The 15196-nt window shown below is 34.5% G+C and overlaps 1 protein-coding gene across 4 annotated transcripts in view; it reads left to right on the top strand.

Annotated features, from left to right (window-relative positions):
* Itga8 (integrin subunit alpha 8) overlaps positions 1 to 15196 on the top strand; it is a 171465-nt gene that overhangs the window by 33824 nt on the left and 122445 nt on the right. For all 4 annotated transcript variants that reach the window (XR_010043725.1, XM_003462769.5, XM_063237857.1 and 1 more), the window contains exons 5-10: positions 1693 to 1754; positions 2848 to 2893; positions 5635 to 5760; positions 7135 to 7179; positions 13521 to 13564; positions 15093 to 15149. Coding sequence is in view for 3 of the 4 variants with exons in the window: in XM_003462769.5 (XP_003462817.1) it covers positions 1693 to 1754; positions 2848 to 2893; positions 5635 to 5760; positions 7135 to 7179; positions 13521 to 13564; positions 15093 to 15149 (380 nt within the window). In the remaining variant the exon portion in view is untranslated. The remainder of the gene's footprint in view (positions 1 to 1692; positions 1755 to 2847; positions 2894 to 5634; positions 5761 to 7134; positions 7180 to 13520; positions 13565 to 15092; positions 15150 to 15196) is intronic.

Raw genomic sequence — 15196 nt, 5'->3', positions numbered from 1 at the left:
CCTTTCAGAGGAAAGAACTTCCTCTACTGTAACTACCACTGAAAAATAGACAGCGGAAGCAGGTTGTCTTCTCAATGAAGTTTAAAAATATTTTCTCACTTTATTTCCTGTTTTAAAACAAAATATCTTCAAAGAATGGTCATGCTTTCCCCCCTTTGATAATTTGCATTATTAAAAATAAATGTTGATCTTTAAAAAGTATTTAAAATGATTAGTGCATTTAAAATATACTTCTTAAACTTATATGAGAGAGTAGAGAGAGAGAGGGAGAGAGAGACAGATAGAGGGATTCACATAGTAATATATCGTGTGTTTACATATATTTCCAGGTACATATGTTTACAACTGTGAATGTCTCGAAACCTACTATCCAGACATTTGAGGTTATACAGATGAACTTTGAAAGAATTCTATAAAATTTATAACCATAATCCACAACATACAGTTTTAAAAGTAGGCACAAATTTTGTGCCCATATACTATGTGAAGTAGGAAAGTTATTCAGAAGAATAAAGGGAACATATGGAAAGAACTGTTGAGGACCATGCTAAAATTAGCTAAGTAGTGACCAAAGAGAAGAAGAACACATAACACTTTCTAGGGGAGTTGAAAGGATCAAACGCATTTCAAAAAAGCTTCCATGTGCTGGGGTCTAGCTCAGTGGTCAAGCAGTTGCCTAACGTGCAGGAAGGATCTTGGGAGTTTGGGCCCTTGCACCACAAAACAAGTCCCTTCCCAGGCCTCTATGTGTTTCCTACAAAGATGTGCACTTCCTTATTTCCTTTCCTGCTCTTTCATTTTGTTTTCCATTGAGAAATAGTCTTTGTAAGAATGAAACAGTTATTATCATGTTCATATCTAACTGTACGATATAGCTTAAGCATTTAGAAGCTGTAGAATCTTTTTAAAATTATAATTTATAAGTAACAAATTACTGATCCTAAGGTCCTAAAGGTTTTATTAACAATATCCTTGGAGTCCTATGTCAGCCTGCTTGTAATTTACAAAAGTTTATGATGAGACCTTTATTGAACATTCAGTGAGTTCATTACATTGCATAGAATATAAAATAAACCATTACTAGAGTATTTTCTTTTGTGAACATGATCTTTAAAATATTCCTGTGAGAGTCATTATGACCAGAAATCTGCCAATTTATCTAACTTATCATAATAGAATCATTTTATTATTAAGAAGCATAGAAATGGAAATCCTCTTTGGTGCCCCCAGTGAAAGACGCACACAGTTCTCTCTTGAGGCCCACCTGCTAGGAAGAGCAGGCATATCAAGATGGGCAAAGGAGAGATGTTACTACTCCATAGACAAATTGGAACATGAAGATTTTACTTCTTCAAGTGAACATGAGTATAAAACCCAACACACATTCTTATTTCTATATATATTCCCTAAATACTGTATAGTTAGTACTTGTTGTGTTCAATCAACTTAAAATAACACCCACAAACATAATTCCTGTAGACTTTACTGTGGAATCACAATACCATTTGGGATTTAAAAATGCATGAAAATATGTTTAATAAATTGTTTGAAATGAATTTTAAAAAATAAATATAAAGCACTTAGTGTAATTGGGAAGATTTATAAGTCTATAAAGAACAAAGTGTCTTGAATTGGTTATTAACATAGATTTTTGAAAAGATAACATTATAATATATACTTTGATCATTCTAGATAATCCGGATCCTGAAGGTCAAGGTTACTGCCAAGCAGGATTTAGCCTGGATTTTTATAAGGTAAATTGTTTTTGTCTTGCAGCTTTTAATATTTAATACTTTCATTTTTGTGCTTCTAATATTTAATACTTTTTTTGTTGCTGATCTTTCATTTCTACACCTCCACAAAATCTTTATGTAGATAGTTAGCCATGTGGAGCAACTTCATGGACTTTTCTCTGTTTGTTCTTTAGTTATTAAGTAATATGTGTATATGGCAACCTATACAGAAACACATGGTGAAATTCACTCATACCCATTGGAACAATTGTTTTTAAATGAAAATCTCAAAAAATCAGAAAAATGTTTCAAAAAAGTCACAAGGAGCTATAAATTGTTTTTATCTCTTACCTGAAATTGCCTGATTTGTTATTAATATTCATAAGGAAAGTCACATACTGTCTTACCCAATTAAAACAGACCTTTAGTGCAAATAAAGTCAAAGATTCAGGTTTTGAAAACAATGTGGAAAAATTTCAACATATGTTGTTTCATTTCTATTTACTGTATTTATCATTGCTTTTTTTGTATTGTTTTAATTTTACTCAACTAAAGTTATAGGTTCAGGCTGGGGAAGCAGGTCTATAAGTAGGTGAGAAAATGTTTATACTTGCTGGCCTGCAGTTGTGTTTTCTCTCCAGAGAAAGGGATGGATTTGAGGATTTATGGAATAAAGAATTACTGGCCTAGAAAAACATTGAAATAGGATTTGCTTCTTATCACTATGGCATTTCAAAAAACCGTGTCAGCTAATTATACAACATTAAACATGGAGATATTTTGTTTATGACAGATAATACCAAAAATTTATGTGCATATATGTATGTATGTATATACATATCTATATCTTTATCTATATCTATATCTTGTCAAGGGAGAGGATTCCATTTACTTAATTGCATTAAATTAAAATCATTTAATATGATAACACACTAAGTAATTGAAGGTAAAAAGAGGAAAGAAAATACTTGCAGTCCCTGTTGTAAAAACTTATTTAAAAAGTTTTTGTTATGTCTAACTAATTATTAAATCCAGGCTTATAAGCAATAGTTTGTCACCCTTTAAAAATTTTTGGTGTTTGTTTTCCAATTGTTCCTATTTGTTCTGTTTGTAGAATGGAGACCTTATAGTAGGAGGACCTGGAAGTTTTTACTGGCAAGGTATGTTCTTGTAGCAGAAAAGAAAAGCATACTTGTTGTTATTAATAAGGAAATGAAGCAAAAATAACATTAAATGCTGATGTTACACTATATCAACACGTATGCCTATTAATAGTTTCTTGAATATAGCATTGTTTCAATTTTTACTTTGTTATATATGCGACATTTCAAAATATCCTTGCATCTGAACAATTCATTTATACACCAAGCATCTATTGGGGCTATGCCAAACTTTGTGTGAGATGAAGGGATAATGAGTGAGAGCAGACATGATTTAATATAGACTAGTATCTTGGAAAGACCTAGATGTGAACCAGATAGCCACAGGAGTACCTCCAAAGCTCCAACTGTGATACACACAATGATGGAAAACTGTGTTGTGATGGGGCCCTGAGAACACAGGAGGCCTTAGAGTGGCTACACACAGGTGACCTAGTACTCCAACCATTGGTGGCAGGGAGCTGGAATACAACTTGTGGTCTGCTTAGGAAACCGTGGAACAGATGCAGGAGGCATGTCTTGAAAAGATTACTTTGGCCATAATATGGAAAGGGAATTGAAAGTTGGCAGAAGAGAAATATCAGCAAATTACAGTAGTTACAAGACTGTTATAAGGGTATAAACTAATTATGAGTTTCTAACTTCAACTAGCCCTAAGTTTCAGGTAAATGTGTTTGCTTTCTCAGAGTAGTGATGTTGTAGATTTAAAAAGATAAACAACCAGAAGAAATTTGTGAGATATCTTAAAGGCAAAATAAAAAGCCTAAGTGATGGGTGGCAGTATGGTGGTGAGGAACGGGAAGATGTCAAAGATAAGTTTCTGATTTCTTTCCCTGTACCACTGAAATAGAAAATACTGAAAAGAGTAGATTTGAAATGAGATGGAGAGAGAATACAGTGAGTTTGGTTTTGGCTTTGCAGAGTATGGAAATGCGATATCGAAGAGATTTCACATGAGTATTTAGGAATATAGGGTTAATCTCCAGACAGCTATCTTGGATAAAACATGAACTTGCATCATTTATATTGGCAGCAACTGGGGCCATGGGAATGAATGACACGCTTAACAAGAATACAGAGAATCCAGACTGAATCTTGTCTGTACAGTTAGGATAAAAACAGGGTAGAATTTGAGACAGATAAATAGTTGAGGGAAGATACTTTTTTAATGAAAGAGACCTGAGCATATTTAAAACCCATGGGAAAGATCCAGGAAGATGAAATTATGATAAACATTTATATGTAATTACTATTAAGCTTAATTCATGCATAGATAATTAAGAACATCAAATAATTATCATTTTGATCTTTAGGAATTGTTTTGCAAACAAAATATAATATCCAACAGATGGATATAAAATCATGTTTGTTTTAGATTTTCTTTAATTCATTTGGTTAATTTTACATAAGCCATTCCTTTATTTAAGTTGGAAAAAATGTCTGATACAAATGATTTGAAAATAAACTATGGCAAGTATATGTAGAAGCATTTGTATGAGATATACAATTTAAAATTTCATACAGGCTTAAGATTTTAAAGATTACAGAGTGAGTTAAAGAGACAAATAAAAGCAGTATATATGGGCAAGAAAGGGATTATTGAAATTTAACCTTAAGAAATCAGCAAATTATGCTCATATTCTTCATAAATTTGTGTGTAAACACAGTTATCTTAGTATTAGAACAGGCATTTCAGTCCCAATTACTTGACAATAGTTATGACACAATTTTACTGTTTTTTGGACTTCAAACAGAAAGACAATGGGAATTATGTGTGAACTTTCAAAGAATAATTTGGCTTTAAAATTAAGGTTAAATATTAACCTTTTGGAAACATTTCTCTAGTTTTCTCCCAAAGAGCGTGAAATCACACTTTTGCCTTAGATCTCCATAATCAGTACAGGAATAGATAGAAGTTTTGGTGGAACATTGTTAGGGATATTGTAGACATTTGTGCATCCCAGTCCATTTGTATTTCATGACATCAGTGTGTAACTTTATTTGGCAGAGATTAAGCACAATTTTTAATGTGTCAGTATCAATACTCATTGTTTCCATTTTTACTGAAATTCTGGATCTCATTAGATCTGGATAACTTCTACCATTATAAATTTATTATATATATTTATTAGTATATATTAGCATAAAAAATCTCAAAGATCATGTAACTCCTTTCTTGAATTTAGATGATATATTTATAATCTCTTAGTTGAGTGTAAGTGATTTAGATTTAATTGCATATCTACACTAGGCAAGAATACAACAAGTTTTATTAGAATGCCAAAGGAGACCTTGGTTGGAATGCCAAATATCCTACTAACAAAACTTTAAAGAACACACTTAAGCCACACTTAAGCCACCTATAACGAAAGTTGTATTTGGCTAGATGACCTCTAAGTTTCCTTGTAGGGAATTCTGGAATAAAAATTTAACCATATAAATGTCAGCTGCAAGTAATTCTTTAATACTTCTAACATTTAAAGGTGAAGGGAGTGCGTACACTGAAACCAACAGGAAGACAAACTATTGTAGCTCATCAGTATTTCTGACAACATTCTGTGAAAATGTTCCACCCAGAGCAACCAGCTCTACCTTGTAGGTCTAGTGGTAAACAGGGGAATTTATATCAAAACACAAGCAATACCATGATGGTTTTCAGAGACTGCGTGGTTTTGGGTCTGCAGAAGGAGGGCCTGCTTCTTGCATTCATTCAATTAATTTACTAATTTATTTAAACACAGGTCAGGTCATCACTGCCAGTATTGCAGATGTCATTGCAAATTATTCATTCAAAGACATTCTAAGGAAACTGGCTGGAGAAAAGCGGACAGAAGTTGCTCCAGCTTCCTATGACGATAGTTACCTCGGTAAGATCCATTGCTGAAGATATTTATGGTTTCTTAAAAGACAAACATATTAAATGTAGATACGAATTTGATTCCTAAGTTGTTTGACGTCTTATGCAAGCTTTATAGTTTAGAATAAACTCAGCATTTCTTTATAAATTTAACTATGATTTCATCATCACGTGTAATCTACATAGGCTGAGTGCTGTATTTTTCTAGCAGCTCTTTTGCACATAAACTATTTTGCTGGAAGTAGACATTATGTAGTAGAGAGGTAAATCAGTGCTATGGGGGCAACATGGTAGGGGTCCTAACCTGTTTCAAGAACAGCAACAAGAGACTTTCCACAAGCTGTATCTTTCAGTTGCCTTTCCTGGTGCTGGGACCAAATATCCAACAGTTCCCACAAGTTAAATCAGGAAAGGTTTATTTTAGCTCACATTTTGTAGAGGTTTCTTCCATCATCAGCTATTTCCAAGCCAGAGTGGTATTGCAGAGGGTGTGGCAGAGGAGAAGGGGCTCCTGGCATACCACGAAGGAAGTATCAAGCCTTCCTTCTTCCCCTTTTTATTTCATCCAGGTTACAACTATATTCTTTGTTACCATCCACACCCAGGGTGGGTCCTTTTGCGTAAAGCCATCATCCAGACACAGTACTATGCTAAGCCAATTAGAGGACTAAGCCAGTACCACCCACCCACAACCCAGTCACTCACCAAAACCTCACTTGTGAGTGCATGAGGGTAGAGGGAGACATTTGGATGTAAGACATAGCAAGCTATACCATTCTTACTTTTTGTTATGTGAAAACTGACATTCAAAGGTATTTTCTATTTTGGGGATTTTAATGATGTTTTGATAGCTTGATAAATTTGAAAAGTAAAGAATGACACTAATTTTTGGCCAGTGTAGTTGGCACCTTGCTTTAGAGTAAGTGAAATTTGTGGAATATCAGCATTGAAAGAATTATGAAGCAGACTTTTTGATGATATGATTAGAAATAGTAAAGCCCAAGCACAAAAATTACCTGTTAGATTATCATGTTCGATGACCATGAATCTGTTGCTCTTAAAATACAAGGTCTGTCATTTACATTACAAGATGAATTGTGAAGTGTTTATCCTTTAAAAATGGGCCTCCAAATAGAATTTTTGTTTTGTTTCATTATGCTCTTTTCTAAGATTACAGTAGCAGATCTATTGTGCCTCTAGAATTTAGTGTGAAGCATTCATATTAGTGTGATTAATTTTTCCTTTTACAGAAACCTTTATTTTTATAATGTTTGTAATAATCTGTGACTAAAGCAGTACCATGGTAATATTTTCATTTTTTCTAGATATAACTTGTTTATTGAGTCATCAAATGTTATTAGTTTATTTGTTTTCTCCAAAACAGGATACTCAGTTGCTGCTGGAGAATTTACTGGAGATTCTCAGCAAGGTGAGAGACATCATCCAATTTAAGTCATTCAAAAGCATGGGGAGAGGTAAAATGTCATAAACATCCTTCTGTAAACATCATTTTCATCGCTCTACAAAATATATATAAATTGGATCCCAAATTGCATATGTTTGGAAATGCATAGATAAGTTGATACACAGTTTTAAGTCTTGAAGAATTTCATAAGAATCAATACCAAACTTTTTATAGGCAACAACTGTGAAGATAATAAGATTCATTATGATGCCCATTCTGGTTGACTAGTATCTTCTTTTGAAGACCTGTAATGTCTCCAATGTTTTGGTTTTATTGGTTTTGTTCTTTATTGTTTTGTTCAATTTTATTATAACATGATATAGTCAATTCTTTTTAAGATAGCAAGAGGCATCATGGTAACCATTGTTGATCACCTTGTATTATGTTTTTACATTATATATTAAGTCCATCCTTTTGATGTGACTGACTCTACTCTGTTATGTCACATTTGGTTTTACTATCTTCAAAAAAAAAAGTAATAAGAATAAAAAAGTAATAAGAATAAGTGGGAATAATAAAACCCAAAATGTGTAATTGTCATTGTACAAAAGAGAGGAAAAGAAAGTGCTCTAAACGGCATAACTACATGAATATTTAAGTGTAAAAGATAGATAACCATACTACTGAGTTTTGTTGGATCATTGAACAGAACTGTTTGCAGTCTCATTATTTGAGTGTCCACTTTATATGCTTTAATTTTGTAACTTGAACAAATACTTCTAAGATGACAATATGTAATCTATTAACTAGTGACTTCCTACTGTTCATTTTTTTCTGAAATTCTGTATATCTTGCACCCTTTTTCTGCCTTTTTCTCCTTTAATAAAATTTAAAAAACAAAAAAAAATCAATACCAAACTTTATAAAATCTATTTCAGCAATACAAAATTAGAGGGGTCATCCTGTGTTTTAAATGAAAAATACACTGTTGAGATAATTAAATGACTTAGACAATGGCCACACTGCTGGTGACAGAATGTAAGAAATCAAGATCCCTCCTTTTACCATAATATCTAGGAACACATACTGGATACATCCAGACTCTCATCCAAATGCCAGCTTTATTTCCCTTTCCTCTTAGGATTTGTCCAGTCTGGCTAGAAGAGGAACTACTCTCTATTCACCTACATGTCCTTCATCATTTGTCTTCTGTACTTTGCTTTGACTTCTTCTATGTTTTAATCCTCTGATCTTGTAGCCATCTCATCTACCAGTGGCCACATGCTTTTACTTAAGTGTTTTTAGGCCAATTTTAAGTGTCCCCATCCCCAGAAATCCTTGTTTAGTTTTATCTTGTAAATTTCCATGTCACTTCATTTTTCTCTACTCTAAGATATTTGCCATTCATTCCTCAAGCTTTTATTTAATTTTTTTAGTACTGGAAATTGAACCCAAAGTGCTCATATTGAGTTATACCCACAACCATTATATTGTATCCCCCTTTATTTTTTAAAATTTTGACTAGTTTAGTTTGATTTAGTTTGAGACAGGGTCTTACTATGTTAATACATTGTCCAGGCTGAGCTCAAACTTGCCATTCTCCTGTCTCAGCTTCTCATGTACCCCATATCTAACCTCCTCAAACATTTTTGCACATCTACTAATGGTTGGGTTCTGTTGGGTCAGACTTTTAAAGGAGACAAAATGATCCTTAATCTCAGAATTTATGATATATTAGAGCTGGTAGACATTAAAGAAGGAACATAGAAGATCTGATTAAATATTGTGAAAAGTGCTAGAATAAACTTCAAAATATAGAGTAAGGGAAACTTTGGTTCCCTTTGAAGGGAACTGGGCTAGGGTGCAGACTAAGGGACTAACTTTTACATTCTAAAATATATAAAAGATTGGAGCATTCAAGGAACTCATTTTGACTGGCCAGACTTCGGAACTTATCATGAAGTGAGATTGAGTTAGAGAAAGAGAATGGGCCTGGGTTCATGCTGGGTGTTTTAGTCAAGGAAAAGATGCTGAAATTGATGAAAAATATAGAGAAGCCATGAATGCTTTCATAACAATAGTAAATGTAATCCAATTATATTTCTGTGTTTGTCAACTTTTAGTTGCTGGAAAAAAATCCTTTACGGTCACTGCTTAAAGCGGGCAGATTTACTTTAGTTCAGATTTCTGAAGTGTCAATCCACCAGTTAGTTGGCTCCAAGGCAGAAACATTATAACAGAAGGGTGCGGTAGCAGAGAGTTGCTCAGCTCCAGGAAGAGGGAGTGGGAAAGAGACCAAGAAGATATGTAGGCTTCACAGGCTCAGGAACCAGGCTTCACTTCCTAGTAGCCTATTCACTTAATGAATTCATCAATGAAACAGCCCTTGCATGATGCAAGGCCCCACCTATGAACAGTTGTTTCATGGGGGAATCAAGCCTTCAGTGAGTCTTTGGGGGTTGTATCATATTTATAGCATAACAATTATAGTGTAGAAAGGTAAGAAAGATGAAAGGGAGAGGAGAAAGAAAGAAAATCACACTGGCTGCTTCCTGTGTAGACTTGCTTGGGATGAGGGTAGGGAAGAACACTGTTTTATCTAGAATTTTTATGTTTCCAATTAGCTCCTAGAAGGCAAAATCTGTGTATTATTCTCATTTATTTCCCAAACAATTCCACATTCTCCTTGTGATAGACTCATATATAAAATAGTCTGATAAAAATAAGTTGAATCTTTGGAGTCAATATCTATATACATTCAAATTCTGATTTTACCGACTGTATTTCTTAGGATGTGGCAATCTCTGATTCTCATTTATTTATCTTTAAATGACACTAATCCTATGTAACTCAAAACATCATCCTGAAGATTGCATGGGATGATGCATGAAAAATATTTTTCGTACACAAGGCTATAAGTAGTTTCTTTTACTAGCTGGTAATGGATAGTGATTGAGTCAATCATTAATCAATATTTGCCATTTTCATTTTGTTCCATATGAACATTAGCTGTCACTCATGAAATGTTTTAACTAATCACAAGCACAAGTGAAGGATGGTCTTCTCTCAGAGTCAGCAAAGATTTTTTAATGGTTTAATATTGATAAGTTATATCATGTAGAAATACATAAAGTTTTGTAGTTTGGTAGAGGTTAATAACAATAATTTTTCTTTTAAATATAAGCTAATTCTTAAAGAACCTCTTTTTCTCTTACATTTATTTCAAGCTCTTATAAGGCAGTATATTATAGTAGTTAAGGGGTGAGACTTTAAATATGAGCCTCTTGGGTTTATACCTTGACTTTACTAGTGCTGAGATCTTAGGCAAATTATCTAATATCTTGGTGCCTCCATTTCTTCACTCTTAGAACAGGGGTTGATGTTTATAGTATTGTCTGTCTCCTAGGATTTTTAAAGGACTAAATGGGCTAAATCTTTATAGCCATAAACTGGAACAATCTCTAATACATAGGAAATAAGTATTGGATTAGGGGCCATCAGAGAAAAAGAAATATTTTAAAACGTCAAATTTTATAATCATCCAGTTAGCAATTTAGCACAGGAAATTGTATAATGTGCCAAATGATTTTTTCAAAAAGCACATTAGGGCTCTTGTTCAGAACTCCCCAAAATACTACTTAGTTCTGACTTGAAGAAATTAGTAATGATGTACAACAGTATATTCTAGGAAACAATTATTGAAACTAATAGTGATTTTACACTGGCTTTCAAAAATATCCAGAAAAGACATCTATATTTTAATGATATGAGGATATATAAAATGAAAGCACTATAAAAAAACCGCATTCCATTTATAAGACCATTAGAAATCCAAGGCTATTCATATCCACTATGTACTTAATTAGACAACAGAGAGTGGGCATTCTATGAAAAATTACTCTCTATCCTCTGGCTGAGGGATCCTTGGGTGAATGGGCTTCACTATACTTCAATTCCTAGGAATCAATGGAAGGTTTGTATATGTTTGTATTTTCTGGCAGTAGTGTCCATAATTTTATTCCAGTTTCAAATGTGTTTATGATTCAAAAACATTCAGAGTTACTATTCTCATTTAGACATCAGATGTGGTGACCTACGCCCCAACAAAGTGATCAGGTCTTGCCTGATCTAAACAAACTAATTGGTCATTGCTGTCATTTCTTGTTCTCTACTACTCCCTATTAGTTCTATTTCTCTGTATGTCAAAAAGGATATTAGTGTCTCCAGTCTAGAAGCGAAATATGATAAAGCACATGGCTCATTGTTTAGTAGGTGGAACACTTTGGATATGGCTAGCTCCCTTTCTGTTTCTTGCTAGTGGGTTTGATGTCCAAGTCATGCATTTCCAGGTCAAAGACCTAAAATTTTCCTGAACATATTGTTGATATTAAGAAACCTCTGAAGCTTTCACCATGAATTATTGAAATGGATTTAAGACAACTCTTATTTTCCCTTCCAAAGGAAAATTTGTGTACTTGAGTGACAGTTCTAATTTGCCTTAGACCTCAAACAATTAAACTGTCCTAATAATTTAAAAAATAATTATGAATGTATTTAATCAACATTACTTTTAATAGTTCCCTAGAGGTTGGGTCATAGGAAGTTGCAGACTCTGAAGTTACTGGGTGCAATGGCTGATTTAAAAAGAAAAATTCTAAATGTTTGTGGGACACGAAAAGTTATGTGATTGCTCTGCATTTTACATGGCATAATCTCTCTTAATGGACAGGCCCGACCCTAAAATCAGTCATCAGTCAACTTCACTGTATCTGATTGTGGTTTGCCATGTACCGGAAAAAAAAAAAAAAAAAAAGGATTATTGAAAACCGAGCAGCATGCTAGCATTCTGCAAACTTCCCTAGCTGGAGAATGCATCCAGATGGCTTGGTTCTTCTGCACCTCATCATCATCTTCAAGACTGTGTTTCACCTTTCCTCCTGTCACTGTAGATCAACCCTGCCCTATGCCTGACCCCTGTCAGAGAATGGGACTCTAGAAATTCTTGCTCTTCAATCTACTGTATCCACATTTCCCTCTTTCCTGCATCATTCCCATTAACATGTAAGCATACTAATATTTCTCCCACCTTAGAAAAAGAAATATAACTCTTGCCCTTCTCCCTTCTTCAACTGTTACCTACATTTCTTTTCTTTGAAGGAGCTACCACTCCTTTGCATGGCTGTAGTCTCTGATCATCAGCTCCCTTCTGTTAATGTCCATCTTGCTCCGCTAGGCTTCTGCTCTACTGAAATAACTCTTGCCAAGCAAACTCAAGGTCCCTGTGTAGGCATCTTCCTCGTCTATCAGGAACATTGGGCAAAGATACTTCCCTCCTCATCTGTCCACTTGGCTTCCCTGACCCTGACAGCTCTTTTATTTCCCTCCTTTCCCCATAAGGCCCAGAACTGAACATATGGGCCATCCTTACCCATGAATTCTCTCTTGGTGATCTCATCCAGCTTTCATTCAGTTCTCTAGTTTAGACTTGATTCCACACTCACAGATCCAACTCTACTCAGGATTTCTATTTCAGTAGCTACCCCAAACTCTGTGTGCTGGTACCCAGTCACCTGACCTTCCAACCAAATCACATTCCATTGTCACCCTGCCAGTTGCAATCAAATGCCATTACCACCCTCCAAGTTTCTCAAGCCAAAAACTCTGAAAGCCAGCTGTGGAGTGTACTGTTTCTCTCATACTCCATATCTAATCCATAAGTGAATTCTGCTCACTAAACCCTCAAAATCCTACCAGAATCAGACCACTTTTTACTCCTTTTATAACTTTTGATCTGACCCAAGTTCACCCTCATTCATGACTGCAGTAGCCTCCTACCTGGCCTCCCTGCTGTCCTGTGTTCTACCTACATCCAGCAGCCAGAGTGATCCTCTTGAAACAGAACTCAGATCAGATGCCTTGAGTCTCCCGTAATTTACAGCATGTGGCTTTGTTTGGTAACGAGTACTGTTTTAGCATATTAGCATGACTGTGGATATACTTTTATGCCAGCAGAAAAGGTGTGCTTTGAGGGAGAGGTGGCCAACATCACAGTATGGAGTTCGGCTTACAAGTCACAGGCAGGTTAAGAAATCAAGCTTAAGTTCTAGAGGCAGAGATGTAAGCAAACTGGCAAAAACTGGAAAATCTCAAAGTACAACTTTCGTTTTTCTGTATCTGTTGTCTGTCAAAAAAGCAGAACAAAACAAAATCTAATTAAAAAGTAAATGCAAAACCCGCCCTTCCAACTGCTAACCTTCACCAGGATGATTACTCATTTAAGGGCACTGTTTTTACTATCACTTGTTTGCTGACCAGCTTTAGCCACATATTCAGTTTTTTTTCTCAACGTCTACTTTTATGTCCAGAACTGGTTGCTGGAGTTCCAAGAGGAGCACAAAACTTTGGATACGTGAGTACTGGGAATCCATTCTATTTTCTTGTTTACACAAATAAATGGGTTATTTTCTTGCATGTAACTTTTGAATCTTCTAAAGTTTCCTTTAGTAATGAATTCCTCCACATAGTTCAAAGCATTTTCTTACAAAGAAGAAAAGAAAATAAATGAGGCTAAATTATCACCAATGAATTATGGGAACAACTGCAAAATGAAAATGTGGAGTGCATTTCTTTTTTGTAGAGACTTGTAGCTATCAGAGTTTTAAATTATTAAAAACTCCAGGGCAGCAACAGTATAGCATTGAACCAAGGTGTGACTCACCTAAGCCCATAGTCAAGGAGGTAGTGGCCCTGTTTACATGCACATTCTAGAAGTATTGTGCAGGCTGCCTTTCCTATCATTGACCCCTTAATATTTCACATGGTATGAATGATAAAATCAATTTTTATTTCACTAGTGTATTATTTTGCTGAGGTGGTTTAAAACAACATGCATTTATTATCTCACAGTTCTGGAGGCCAGAAGTCTGAAATCACCCTGTGGCAGGGTCATGCTCTCTCCAAAGCATCTAGAGGAGCATTCTCCTTGACCCTTCCAGCTTCTAGTGGCTCCTGGTTCCTTTGCTTGTGGCAACATCACTCCAATCTCTACCTCTATCACCACACAGCCTTCTTCCTTCTATCTCTGTGCGTATCCTTTCTTCTTTCTATTTTAAATTATTAAAAACCTTATGGAAGCAACAACAGAACATTAAACCAAGTTGTGACCCATCTAAGCCAAGAGTGATGAAGGCAGACGGCCAGTGACCAATGGCAGGACACCAACCGTTGGGTTCAAGGCCACCTAAAATGAGCCCATCCTGAGATTCTTGTCTAATTTCATCTACAAAGACCCTATTTCTCAATAAGGTCATGTTCTTAGGATGTAGATAGATACGAATTTAGGATACTGTTCAATCCCATTATAACTAGTTACCATGAAATTAGGAAAAGTATATATATATATATACACACAAATATATATATATATACACACAAATATATATATATATATATATATACCTTATATATGTATACATAGATATCTTATATATACCATATATATGGTATATATGTATATGACAATGTTTACTTTTTTATAGACATTTAGAAAGCATACATTGTTTATAGATTTGAGTTTGACTGAATAGAATTTAAAAACTACTTTTGCTATGTGGAAGCACTCAAAAACATTATTTTACAAAGAGTCATTCTTATAAGAACATAAATAGATTTAAACCAAAGTTGTGATTAAATAAACTAACTGACCACCAGGTTAATTACATTCAATGTTCTTGAATTCAATTACTCTTTACCACTCTGCATGAGTTTTGTCTGAAAATATCCTCTTTTATCATCTTTGTGGACTTACATCTTCATGTTACATATAATTAAACATTAATTACTTTTCACACAAAATTTAGCTGGTTTAAATTGTAGTTGAAAAAGCCTTCTTCAGTTCTATGTCAAATGATGTGACTGTCAAATTTCCATGATTTCAGGTCTCAATCATTAACTCCACAGACATGACTTTCATACAGAATTTCACTGGTGAACAGGTAAAGACATTTTAGTATGAAATAATTAATGTCACTCTATGCTCACA

This window comes from Cavia porcellus, unplaced genomic scaffold, assembly GCF_034190915.1.
Source record: "Cavia porcellus strain 051 isolate PalLab524CR breed Dunkin Hartley unplaced genomic scaffold, mCavPor4.1 scaffold_27, whole genome shotgun sequence".
Taxonomy (NCBI): domain Eukaryota; kingdom Metazoa; phylum Chordata; class Mammalia; order Rodentia; family Caviidae; genus Cavia; species Cavia porcellus.
Note: the sequence above shows the minus strand (reverse complement) of the source record. Positions and strands in the feature narration are given on the sequence as shown.